Genomic DNA, 13,879 nt, shown 5'->3' on the forward strand with positions numbered 1-13,879 from the left:
AATCATTCCGCGGAATAGTCATCCGGAGGCCCGTGGTGTGTGTAGTCCCTGTAAATTATCATTAAGGGCCAGACTGCACTTAATCAATATAAAAAAAAAAGAGCCTGGGAGAGAGTGATAGAGAGACATAGAGAGGTAGAAAGAGGGAGAGAGAGAGTCATAGAGACAGAGAGAGAGAGAGGGAGTCTGTGGTCTTAATAAAGAAGCTCAGATGGCAGTCTGCACTCACACGTCAAGGCTTTACTCGCCTTGCTCGCGCATTTCAGCACGTAATGCACCTTTCCCTGCAGTACACACTCGCTCGAGCCATGAGGCGGCTTTATTCACAGCTAATTTGATCTGATAAAGACCAGCTGGGATCAGAAAAGGGTTTGAATTCGCGAGGTGTAGCAGTATAAACAGTGGGCATAATTTTATTTAAAACCGCCTCCACCATTAGCTTCGCCCTCACACCATGAAAATCCTGATTTCTACGCAAAGGTAAGCTTATGCACTGCATTGATAATTATTCCGCAAAAGTTTAGGAATTCATTACTGTCCAAAAGTCCACCCTTGATTTATGTAATTTCCAGTCAAAATGACCATGCAAGTTTATTTTCCACCATTGAGGAAGAAACAGTAGAAATATATTTTTAACAGAAAATTACACAGAAAAGCTCAAAAATGAAATAAAATAGATGTTTCGTACACTGTTAGAAGGTTCTGTACAGGTACATTTTTAAATCATGAAAGTACAAACTGTAAATGTTCCCTCAAAGGTACAACAGTGGTTTTAAGCTCTAATTATGTATCTTAAAGATGTTTTTCCTGGTGAAAAGTACGTATTTGTATCTTTTCATAACCGAATGTTTTACAACAGAACAGTAAAATAAAAGCCTGGAGACGAGACGGGGTGTGTGGAGTCAGTACAGCTTAGAAAATATCATTTCAGTGGATTATGGTTCAGTTATGTTCCCTGACTAAAGGTACTGAGATGTACCCTTGAGGGTTCCACCCCAGTGACAAGAGGGGCACTGCCCCAGTGACGGTATAGCACCTTTTTCTGAGAGTGTATTTACTGTATCCACCCTTGTCTTAGTCACATCATCCATTGTTTTCGGGAGACGTTCAGTTTTTCAAAGGATATTTTTTTCACAGCTCCAAAGTTCAGTCTTAGAAGTTGGTTGCACTTTCTGCTTCTGCTTGTTGTGTTTTCTTTATTTTATTCCTTTTCTCAGTGAGGTTCTTCTTTACGGCTACACATCCTTTCAGACCCACAGCGCTGAGTCGTCTTCTCACAGTGGAAGGATGGACAGAAACACCTGTGGATGTTTTCAGATCTGAAGCAGTTTGATTTTCTCCTCTCTCTCAAAGATGAAAGATTTAAGTGCTTGTTTATCTGATAGGGGCAGATTTGGTGTCTACCAGGTCTTGCATGGTTGTTAGGAGTCCTGCTTTCTTTTTTTGAACTGCAGTTTTGGAAACTCCTGTTTTTTCCACGTATTTCCCTTTTAGTCTTTCTTGTTCAAGTGGATTACATCTAATCTCCTCGGGAATCTCCGGTCTCCTGGAAAATAATTAACTTGTGCTTAATGGCAGTTTTGACTGGAAATTGAATAAATGCAAGCTGCATAATTCATATTTTCAATTTTCAAATGCTCTTTGAAAAGTGTTATAATTGTTTTACTGTAACACATGACATTGACACCTTACTCTGGTGCAACATGTTTTTTTTTGGATTTAAAAAAACAGCCTTCAGGACGTTTGTAATGAAAAATAATGTGATTTCACACTTTTCTGCAGCTTTTTCATCTTTTTTTTTAAACCTAAAAAATGTTTCCAGACAGAACATGATGAAGCACTTGTGTTTTGGAGGCGGTTCGGTCGGAGGCATTATCCTTTCCCTCGTCTGGATCTGTTTTTACTGTACTATGACAGGAGTTTCTGTTGGAAATTTGGATGCCATAACTGTAAATGCCAAAAGCAGGAAACTAGGCTCTCTTATAGGTCCAGTGAGCTACCGTACACGAGTCTCTCTCTCTCTCTCTCTCTCTCTCTCTCTCTCTCTCTCTCTTTCTCGCTCTCTCTCTTTCTCTCTCTTGCGCGCACTTTCCCCTCTTTCCTCTGTAAGCCATCCAACAAGCCTCCTGCCAAAGCTGTGTGTGAACCACAGCCAAACAAAACACAGGCAGCAGTCCAGGCCAGCGCGGCACGCTTCCACTAATAGAGAGAGAAAAGGCTTCCAGACCCAACACGCTACTTACAGCACGGCAAAATTCTTTACGCTAGATAATAGCTTAATGACAGCCTAAATGAAGTCCCCATAGTAAAAACCAATGTCAGCCAATGAGCACCTCATTAAAGGATGCTATATCCCTCCTCCCTCCCTACCCCTTCAATCTCTAACCAGCCTTTATTGTGCAAAAAAATCCAAAATTCCTGGAGATTTTTTTGCTCCTTTGTCCTCGTGATTACAATTCGGCTCCCTCTTTCTCTCTCTCTCTCTCTCTCTCTCTCTCTCTCTCTCTCTCTCTCTCTCTCTCTCGCATCGCTCGATTTCAAAGCGGCAACACAACAAACTAACGGCTTACGATGACAATATATAACAATCTGCCAAATGAATGAAAATGAGAATGCCTTCTCTTCCCTCTCGCTCGCCTCGCTCTCCTTTCTGGGATTGAATTGGGGATGGAATAATGATTCCAGGGTTTTATTTTTTAATCTCGTTAATGGTATGAATAACAATCGACCGCCTAGCCACAAAGCCAGGTGTATATTTTTTTTTGATCAACTCTCTGCTTCGCTGCTTTTGAAAACAAGCAGCAAATAAATAAATAAATAAATACATAAATAGTAATAGTAACAATTGTCAACGACACTGATAATTAGCCATAACTACAGCAGCGGAATTACAAGAGGTGATCGCTCTGGTTCTTTTTATTTTGATGCCACGTATGAGGGACAGCATTCAGACGGCCTGTCGCTTCACCTGTCAATCAGAAATTCCTCAGCCGTCTCTGATCTCACCTGAACCAGTCGGTGTCTTTGTTTAGCTTTAAGTCTCTTCGGCTGGTGTGCACTCCTGGATGTATAGCTGTGGAGGTGTGTTCAGTGCTGGAGCTGTCAGTAAGCGTAATTTCTCTTTAATGGATTGTGTGCACGCAGAGTCTCACCCCTAGCACACATGCTAACACACTTTCACACGTTTTTGACTCATTCTGCAGCTGGTTCTAGCCACAAAACTCAGCATAGCCTCAATTTCTCCACAGAATTAGTGCTATGCGATTTATCATCTACATCAGTGTTGGTGTCACATGACAATATTGATTTTTAGTGTTTAGTGAAATTGGCAGACTTAGCTAACTGTTATGTGTATCATTTGGTGGATGGTTCAGATTGTTTTGAAAGGGCAGTTTGAAATTAAGGCGCTTCAGAATACATTCATTAAATTAATATTACATTTTCTTTACATACACCAGCATTGAAAAGTTTGGAATCACTGTTTTGTTGCAGGTATATGTATAAAATTATTCTAATACAGTGATGATACTGTACAACGTTATTTGAATGCTTTGTAGGAAGCTGTAAAAAATAATACCCTATACATGTGTTCAGTGCTGTAGACGATCCATAAAGACAGAGAGAATGAAGTAAAATTGCCTGATGATCAAATCTCATGGCAGTTAACTTGTCACAGAATTGCTATAAATAAATGGTTACAGTATATTTCTACACTGTGTATGTTATTGAATTGAGTTATTATTGAAATGACAGTTTTTGCTATGACATGTGATTCCAAACTTTTCAGTAATAATGTAAGTCACTTTTTTGCCTGGTTAACTTTTACAATACAGGTTTCATTTGGTGGTATATTGAAAGAAACAAAGCAAAACAGATGAATAAATTGCTGCCTCATATCTCCATTTTTGTCGTTTTTCAGTTTTTGACATAATTTGAAAGTACTTGTTGCCCTTTACGTTGTGTGTAAATTTCATGATGAACTGACCAACAGAAATGGCCCAAAATTACTTGGAAAAAATTCTGGTTCCATTGACTTACATTAAAAGTAAAGTAGGTTTTTTCCTTCTCCTGTAAAGTTACCATTTTGGAGATACAAGGTTTTATCCCGACAGCAGTGAAATACAAGCTATGTCATGTTTGTGAGACAGTCTTTCAGTGTAGAGCAGCAAGCATGGGTTTGTTAACATTAAACCAGACTTAAATCTCATCAAATGTCATGATAACTGTGATATAATAGGAAAATACTGAATGTTATCAGTACCACGGAGCACCACACAGTGTTAAACCGAACTGAAGAAAATGAGGAAGTACACAGGGGCTGTTTGAAAGGCAGTAGAACTTCAGTGATTATGTGATGAAACATTAGTGTCACTTAAACAGAGACAATGTGAAGAGAGCAGCGCTCTCGTCTATGCGTACCTTGTTTCTGAAGGAGTTGTCTGTTGCTTGCTTCGTCTCTGTCTAAAGGTGTATATTGTCTATAGGTGTGTATACCAGCCATGTGCATGCATATGCTTGTTCATGTGTTAGTTCCTGCATGCGTTTGCATGTTTATGCATGAGCATGCGCAATATTCATGTGCGTGTCATGTGTATGCATGCATGTGTGCTTGTTTTTATACAGCGGGGTAGAATAATCTGAGAAAAATGGGGAAAGGCAATAAGTTCATGAAGTGCTTTTTACTTTCAAGGATATGCTTTTAAGGAAGGAATTAAACCTATCATATGTATATTTGTGTGCGTGTGTGCGTGTGTGTGTGTGTGTGTGTGTGCGTGCGTGTGTGTGTCCATCAGCATACATTTTAGGATATTTTATCAAATGCTCTTACACACATAAAACACCACTAATGTACAGGTACTTGTCATATGCATATGTATATATTATATACGTGTGTGTGCGTTCATCAGCATACGTTTTAGGATATTTTACTTACATATGTGTGTATATATGTGTGTATATATGTGTGTATATATATATATATGTGTGTGTGTGTATATATATATATATATATATGTGTGTGTGTGTGTGTGTGTGTGTGTGTGTGTTCATTACACATGGATACCTATGAATGATACATACAGGACAATTTATGATTGCATATAGATACTTACATAAATAACAGATTACAGTTACACACACACACACACACACACACACACACATTTGTAAATATATGGAACGTTATTGTTGCATATAGGGACTTATGAGACTTACACATTAGTATACATGGGACATGTTTTATGACCCCAAGTCCAAAGACATTTTTTTTCAAAGCCATGTCCAAAACCTGTGTGTGTGTGTGTGTGTGTGTGTGTGTGTGTGTGTTGTGTGTGTGTGTGTGTGTGTTAGTACACAGTCTTACTGGTAAAAAGTCACAGCGCCCCATGCTGACACTAAGCACAGGGACATGGACCCAGCAGCTAGAGAACTGCTGCAGGATTTTCTTCTATCTCTCTCTCTCTCTCTCTCTCTCTACTCTCTCTCTCTCTCTCTCTCTTTTTCCCTGTCTCTCCCTTTTCTTTTTTTTTTCATATGGAAATGTGAAATAATGGGGTGATTAAATAGAGCTGTATATTAAAGTACAGCTGACATTAGAATTAGCATAATGTGCTCTCGCCTCAGGCTGCATACTTTATTTGCCATCTGCGTCGGACTCCAATCCCCCGGGGAGGGCAGACGCTGAACACTTCTCAATAAACTCACGCCCTAGTCCCTTCAGCACGGCCACAAACACCGTCGCAGGCAGCGGCCATTGATTTGTCTTAATTGTGGGGCAGAAATGAACATTCGGTTCCCCAATGACTTCTGTTGGTCCGCGAGAAGTTTAGCTGGTACAGTAGTCTACACATTTATACTCGAGCGGTTAGAGGAGACACAGACACTTGTTTTTATACCTTGTTGGGATATGGGGTCATGCATATTTTTTCTTTTTTTTTCCAAGTGACTTTTGTATATTTTGTGCTGGTCCATTCATGTATATATATATATATATATATATATATATATATATATATATATATATATATATATATATATATATATAATATGAAGTGCTTCTGAAGTGCTTCTATAATAGTGGTATGTCTCATGTGTGTTATATATGTAAATACCTATATTAATAATAATAATACTTTTGTAAAATATCCTGAAATGTATGCTGACAAACACACATACACACACACTCAGACAGCACAGCAGACAGAAGCTGGTAAACACAGACACAGCTTGTTTTCTAGACTTTTGGGCCTCTTTTACATGGAGCATTAGCTTTTGAAAGCCTCTGCCATAAAACAACAAGAAGGGGGGGGGGTGAGTGAGGAGTGTGTGAATAAGTATGAGTGTGTGTGTGTGTGTGTGTGTGTGTGCGTGTGTGTGTGTAGGTCTCAGAAGGCTGGGGAAAAAGGATGGCCATTGTGTGTAAGCGTATGCTCTGTCCACTGTAATTAAGTCAAAGGCTGTACAGGACAGGGCAGCCCACAGAGGAGAACAGCTGTGTTCCCCGCACTCGTTAACACACGTCACTCACATAACACACATCAGAAGGAAACCTTTAGAGTCTCTGTGTTAAGTGCTTCTTCCTTTAGATCTGTTTTTAAGGTATTTGGCTAAGCTTTCTTTTTTGCTGACAACTATTAAATAATGTAACTTAGCGTAACCTAACATAACACGAGTTATACTCACTTCATTTCAGCTTATACTAGTACACCAGTACAGCATGATGAAAAGCTTTCTCACGGTTCTCTTCAGTCTATCATACAGTACATTGTAGACACTGGACATTTAATAATAATAGTGCTAATAATAAAAAACTAAAATAAAAAAAATAGGTGCTAAACTGTTTTATATGGGGTACTAGTTTTATATAGTGTCTGATATATAATCTAATGCATTACTATTATAGTAGGCATGATTATTGCATAGTCAGTCCTGATTATGACACATTGCACTGGTACAGTGCTATATAATTACAGTACTGATATACTTATGAGACTTATATAAGACATAATTCTTATTTTTATGCAAGATTTTTTAAGGTTATTATTGCGAACATTTTCTTGCATTGCACACTCTTTATAGATGCTCTGTAATATAGTAAGATTAGAAAATATGATGAAAAATGTAGGTCTTATTTCAGAAGTAAGTGATGTAAGCCACATGTCAGTGCATATACAGTGTCTCAAAGTTTTGTGTTTTATAAAATGATATTTGTTTATGTCTCTGTGGGTTGATTTCTCAATTAATATTGCATTTCTATAAATGCTTAGTCTAGACATACACTTATGATAGTTTATATCATATTGTCTCTGTCAAAAAACACATTTTAGTTTTTCTATATCATTTATATCATTTGAGCACAGCAGCTGTGTGAAAATGTCATAAATTCCATAAAAATTAATTCAAGATTTAACGAATTTGACGAATGGGATAACAAAACTGCTCCAAAAGATTTAAAATCAGATCTCTTGACTTTATCTTACATTAAAAGTTAGGAACTTTATTGCTTTCTCCTGTAAAGTTGCTATTTTTTCCTATTTTTGTATTTTTAAAAACATTATTATTAATATACATCACTACCGATAGATGTTTTAAACATAGATGAAGCCTAGTCTTGGGCTGAATTGCAAGGTCAAAGGCGTTCCACCATTAACTTGCTAATTTTTCTATAATTTCTATAGATTTTGCTCTAGGTTTAGGCTTAGTCTGGGTCTGTGTTTAACTGGGTATGTTTTAACTAGTAAAAACCAGCAATAATGTTCTGTTAATAGACCCGAGGTCGTGATTAAAGTCTCGGATGAGAATAATAACGGTGGTTAACCTGTTTTGTGTGTGTTTTCCAGGCCCCCCAGTCTTTTTCCTTGTGTTTCCTCCACATGAATAAAGTGTCCTTCCTTTAGCTTTACACATCAGCAGTGTTCGGAGGAATGTAGGGGCAGAGCAGAGTCATTCAGCAAATCGGCTGCTTTTTGATCCCACACAATGGCCGTGTGTGAACCAGCTGAGTGTGTGTGTGTGTGTCTGCAGTCCCATCGTTCCCACACACACGCACACACACACACACACACTGGAGGAAAACCCTCATAAACGCACACACGCACAACCCTGAGACTCAAATACCCCAACAATTACGGCAGCATATGTTTTCCCGCGTATCTCAAATTGCTGTATTAGGTCAGAACACCAAGCTTTCATTTAATAAATAAATGAAACTCGTTTCCGAGTACACAATTACCATTTCCACTCTGTCTTTCTCTTTTTTTTTCCCTCGGCAGTCCCTCAGGACTTTGCCCGACTGTTTAGCATCCCCCTTTTCCGCTGTATACTCGCTATAGCGGCCTTGTTTGCGCTGGCGCGGTAACGAGTCCCCTTTGCATTGCTGAACCTGTGCAACAGTCCTGCAGCTGCATCAATTAGTCATGTGTAGTTAAAGGTACAGAGTGATGCCAAGAGCAGGGGCCTCTCTTAACACACCTCACAACAGATTAAATAGTTGATCGCGCTTTTTCTCCCCTGCCGAAATCCTACTATTCTGTAAAGGACATCACAAAAAAAAATAGAATAAAGCTTTTTAAAGGAAGAAAAGAGTACCAGGTCGATTAATTTGCCATTCTGTATGGAGGAATTCTTCTGAGCAACGTTTAGTCAAAGTTTAAACCTGCTCTCGGTGTGTTTGGTTAAAAGTGCTGCCTCTGTGATGTCAGTAAAAGCTGGAATGGTGTTTTTAGAGAGAGCAATAATAGAATAGGGGGAAAAAAAAATCTGAGAAATTCTTAATGGAAGAGCAAATAATACCCTTAAGCTGTTTTAAATGCCACAGACTTTAACACTGAATAACAAACTCAGGCCATTTTTTTTCTCCCCTCAGCTTCTTAAATCACAGGCAGTATTTTCACTCTTTATTAGAAACCATTTATCTTGATGTGCCCATTTTTTCCTCTTTTTTTTATTTGTTTCCTAGAGGGGACGAGTTTATTTGTTTGATAGCGATAAGAGTCCCTTAAATCACACTTTAAGTTGTACTTTTCCAATTTAGCAGCATATTACTTTGGCATCTTAGGACAGCCTCGGTGCTCGGAGGGTTTCCGAGTTTAGAGCGCTTTTGCCTGGCATTGTGCTGCTATAATGATTCAACCATTTGTAAGAGGGAAGATTAAAGACTAGTTGAAATTGGAGATGCCACGTTCTCGCGGTGCTAACCCGTCAGAGCTGAGTATGGAAATGATCTTGTCACAAGCTTGTTAAGTATGTGCCGCACTCTTCACGGGACGGCATGATGAGTGAGGCCGCCGCTTAAAGTGCGAGGCAAATTTCGAGGCATGTCAAATGCCCCAGAGCAAAGTTTGTTCTGCGAAAACATGTAATCGCTCCGTGACCCCATGTTTCGCAGTGCTGAAGTCAGGCCAGCTGCATAGCACTTCATTCTACTGAGTTTTTGAGATTTTCACAGTTGTTTGCTGTGTAGTTTTGGGGGAATGAGTGACAAGTCCTGCTTTATTTAGATTTAAAGTGAGTGTCTCAAGCGAAGGCATTTGTCTTTTACTTGCTTGCAAGTAAAGATGAACCTTTGAAGCTAATTTTATATGTTACACTGCGTATATTTTTTCTGCGTATTCCGTTCTTTATAAACATTTAATTTTAATATCAAATATAACGTTATTTCTTTTAGAATAATGTAACAAAACAAGAATATTTGCAAAATGCAACAGATGTACAGTACACGATGCAGGCCATTATTTACCAAAAGTAAGGTGCAGCTAATGTACATTATGGAAAAATGTTATTAATTTTGCAAGTAACATCTTTAGTAAAAAGACCTTTGTTGTACCTTTACTTGCTTGCAGGTAGAGACGAACCTTCGAGCTACATATGCACGACATGCAAGCAGCCGTTTGCCAGCGCGTGGTTCCTCCTGCAGCACGCCCAGAACACACACGGGATCCGCATCTATTTGGAGCCCAATCCGTCTAACACTTCGCTCACCCCGCGGATCGCCATCCCTCCTCCAGTTGGTGCTGAATCCATACCCCAATCTCCTCTCACCAATTTCCTCGGGGACAATAACCCCTTCCACCTGCTTCGGATGACCGGGCCTTTGCTCCGGGACCCCCCTCCAGGCTTTGTGGAAAATCGTCTCCCCAATACGCCCCCCTTTGTCAGCCCGCCGCCCCGACACCATTTAGACCCCCATCGCCTGGAACGCCTTAGTGCAGAGGAAATGGGTTTGATTTCCCAGCATCCCAGTGCCTTTGAGAGAGTGATGCGCCTGACACCCATGGCCATGGAGACCCAGTCCATGGATTTCTCCCGCCGCTTGCGAGAACTGGCGGGAAACACCAATTCCACCCCTCCGCTCTCTCCAAGCCGCGCCAACCCTATGCACCGCCTGCTCAACCCCAACCCCTTCCAGCCCAACCGCAAGTCTCCCTTCCTCAGCACTCCTCCTCTACCACCTATGCCCCCAAACAGCACCACTCCACCTCAGACGCAAGACAAGAGCAAGTCCTGTGAGTTCTGTGGCAAAACATTCAAGTTCCAGAGCAACCTGATCGTGCACCGACGGAGCCACACTGGAGAGAAGCCTTACAAGTGCCAGCTGTGTGACCATGCCTGCTCGCAGGCCAGCAAGCTCAAGCGCCACATGAAGACACACATGCACAAGTCGGGATCCATCACGGGTCGCTCGGATGACGGTCTTTCGGCCACCAGCTCGCCAGAGCCAGGTACCAGCGATATCACCGGGGAGACAATGAAGGGCCGGGATGGGGACTTCCGGGGCGAGGGACTGGGTCCTGACAATGAGGAGGAAGAGGAAGAGGAAGAAGAGGAGCTGGAGAATGAGAGCAGGCCCGAATCCAATTTCAGCATGGACTCGGAGCTGAGCCGCAACCGAGAGAATGGTTCCAAACCCCCTGTGGATGAAAAGGGACTGTCTCTGAGCAAGATGGTAGAAAACGTGGGGTTGAACTCCATCCAGCAGTACAATAATTTGATCGTCGACAATCAGAAGAGGCTTCCCTTCTCTAAGAGGGGTTCTGATGGACAGAGGGACACTGGAGACGAGGATTCGGTGGTCGGGGAGATGGACCAGGTGGAGCGGGCCACCGTCAACGGCAGGAACTGTGGCTCGGGCGACTCTTTCTCAGGCCTGTTCCCCCGCAAGCCCACGCCCATCACCAGCCCCAGCCTGTCCCACTCCAACAAGAGGATCAAAATCGAGAAGGACTTGGACATGCCCCCAGCGCCACTGATCCCTTCCGAAAACGTCTACTCTCAGTGGCTTGTGGGCTATGCGGCCTCACGGCACTTCATCAAAGACCCCTTCCTAGGCTTCACCGACTCCAGACAATCTCCTTTCGCCACGTCATCCGAGCATTCCTCAGAGAACGGCAGCCTGCGGTTCTCCACACCGCCCGGGGACCTGTTGGACGGGGGACTCTCCGGCCGCAGCGGCACGGCCAGCGGGGGCAGCACCCCTCATTTAGGCGGGGGCCCAGGGCAGGGCCGGCCCAGCTCCAAAGAGAGCCGGCGTAGCGACACCTGCGAATACTGCGGCAAGGTGTTCAAAAACTGCAGCAACCTGACGGTCCACCGGCGCAGCCACACGGGCGAGAGGCCCTACAAGTGTGAGCTGTGCAACTACGCCTGCGCCCAGAGCAGCAAGCTCACGCGCCACATGAAGACGCACGGGCAGCTCGGTAAGGAAGTGTACCGCTGTGACATTTGCCAAATGCCCTTTAGCGTCTACAGCACGCTAGAGAAACACATGAAAAAGTGGCACGGGGAACATTTGATGACGAACGAGGTCAAAATCGAACAAGCTGAGAGAAGCTAAGCCAGATGTTTTTCCTATTTTGCCTCACAATTCCTTGAATATTACAAACAAAAGGGGTAGCTGGATACTCTGTTTTTCCTTTTTCGAATAATAATAATAATGATAATAATAATGTGATAATAATTTGAGTTAGAGTTTGTGTTTTTGCCTAAGAAACTGCCATCTGAGAAAAAAAAGACAGCAGCAAAGGGAAGTTGTAATTGGAGCGGGTCTAAACTGCCTAATCTGGCGTTTTATTTCAGTCTATCAGTCTATCAGTGGAAAAATTAGACGATGTTTAAATGGAGCCTTTAACTGTGCAATAATTTCTGTATTTATTGGATTTCGTAATGTTCTGGCATGTGCAGGTGCATTTTATTTCCTATTTTTTCATTATTTTACTTATGATTTCAAATGCTGGGAATTTTATTTTATTATTATGTGTTTTTGTTTTTTTTGTTTTGTCACCCAGAGAGAAAGACAACCTGAGATTTTTGTTTTTCAGAACAGAGAACGAGTTGAGAAACCTTTAGGCCGCTGCTTATAAAATTGTATATTTAAGCTACATGTAATTTCTTGAAGAGAAGCCGAATTCAATCTTTTGAAAAGCGTAACTGAGAAAGCTATTATTTTTTTCCTTTTATTTTTTCTGCTTTGTTTATTAGTCATGATAGCATGTAAGCGGACAACAATCCTTAGACCTTGTCGTGTAAACTGATTTCAATCTAATTGGGTATGTAGCACTGAATGTCAGATGTGACAGTAAACCTGGAGGATCCTGCTTTCTCTCCTGACCGTAAATCAGGCAGGAGAGATGGTTTAAAAAAAAAAATGATGATCACAAAGGCAGCTGCTTTCAGGTACCTAGTACCAAACCGAGACAAAGCCAGTCAAACAATCTTTTGCTTCTGGATCGTTTTTAATAAGTCCTTTAGTTCACGCTCAGACTGTTGATCCTGAAAGGCGCTCGCTCTCATCAGCCGCCGTGTGTACGAGCTTAATCACAGCGTGCCCTTCTCTTTTTTTGCTTCTTTATCTAATTCCGGCTGATGGCACGTGGCTTCCTGACGCTCGCCGTGAGCTTTAGACCATTTAACACGGCTCCTCCTGGTCACGCTCTTATCAAAGCTGAGCCGTTCGCTCCGATAGTTCAGTCCGTTCAGACCTGGTGTGTTTTTTTTAGCCAGATTTAGCCCAGATACAGGGCTAAGACCTCCCAGCTCCAGCACTGATTCCCACCAACTACCTGTTTACCACGGCATTTACATATCTGTACCTGGACAAATGCACTGCTGAAAGAAATAGCCTAATTTCTAAACATAGACACGCACACTCGGCCATACAGTCCTATATGGGTCGCTAGAGAGTTATTATGCAGGGTAGCTGATTTTTTTTGTTCACATATCTGGCCTATTTAAACATTACAGTCGTGTGCAAAAGTTTTGGCACCCCGACATTGTGGTTAGTACACATCCTTAACTGGGAGCGCACATTTTTTTAATGTATGTTTCTTTTTTGTTTGCTCATTTTAACATTTTGGAGAAAGTAAATGAATAAGGTATACAATGAAGACTGTGCAAAAGTTTTGGCACACTTCATATTTGATTTTTTTTTTTTCCCCAACATGTTAAACTCAGCAAATCAATGAAAATGTGCACTACGATGTTGACTGGGGGGGGTGTTAAAACTTTCCCACATGACTGTATGTGCTTCCGTTTATGTTTGTCATTGTAGAGTTTGCATCTGTAGCTGGGTGTCACCAATTTAACCAGATTCCAGGGTGTGTTCAGTCTCCACATTCGTTTACAGTGGTCATATGACTATGCATATATTTTTGCTTCCAGTCATTCTGAGAAATTCATACTGCATTATACAATTGCTGAACTCTGCGTATGAGCATATCTGGTTAACTTGGTCACCGTGTGTACCAGTCATGGGCAGGTATGTAGACTATTGCACACTAAGAGTGTCTGTCCTAATCTGTTGGGCTAAAACAGTAAGACTTTCTTTTTTCTTTCTTTCTTCTCATTCAGGACTTCCTGTGATGTGTAGTTGAACGCATTCTAAGAA

General features: G+C 41.4%; 1 protein-coding gene across 1 annotated transcript in view; it reads left to right on the plus strand.

Annotated features, from left to right (window-relative positions):
• bcl11ba (BAF chromatin remodeling complex subunit BCL11B a) overlaps positions 1–11,935 on the plus strand; it is a 68,789-nt gene extending 56,854 nt beyond the window's left edge. Inside the window, exon 3 of the mRNA XM_036593514.1 lies at positions 9,840–11,935. Coding sequence (XP_036449407.1) covers positions 9,840–11,830 — 1,991 coding nt within the window. The 3' untranslated portion in view covers positions 11,831–11,935. The remainder of the gene's footprint in view (positions 1–9,839) is intronic.
• The last annotated feature ends 1,944 nt before the right edge of the window (positions 11,936–13,879 follow it).

Source organism: Colossoma macropomum, unplaced genomic scaffold (genome assembly GCF_904425465.1).
Source record: "Colossoma macropomum unplaced genomic scaffold, Colossoma_macropomum, whole genome shotgun sequence".
NCBI classification, from domain to species: domain Eukaryota; kingdom Metazoa; phylum Chordata; class Actinopteri; order Characiformes; family Serrasalmidae; genus Colossoma; species Colossoma macropomum.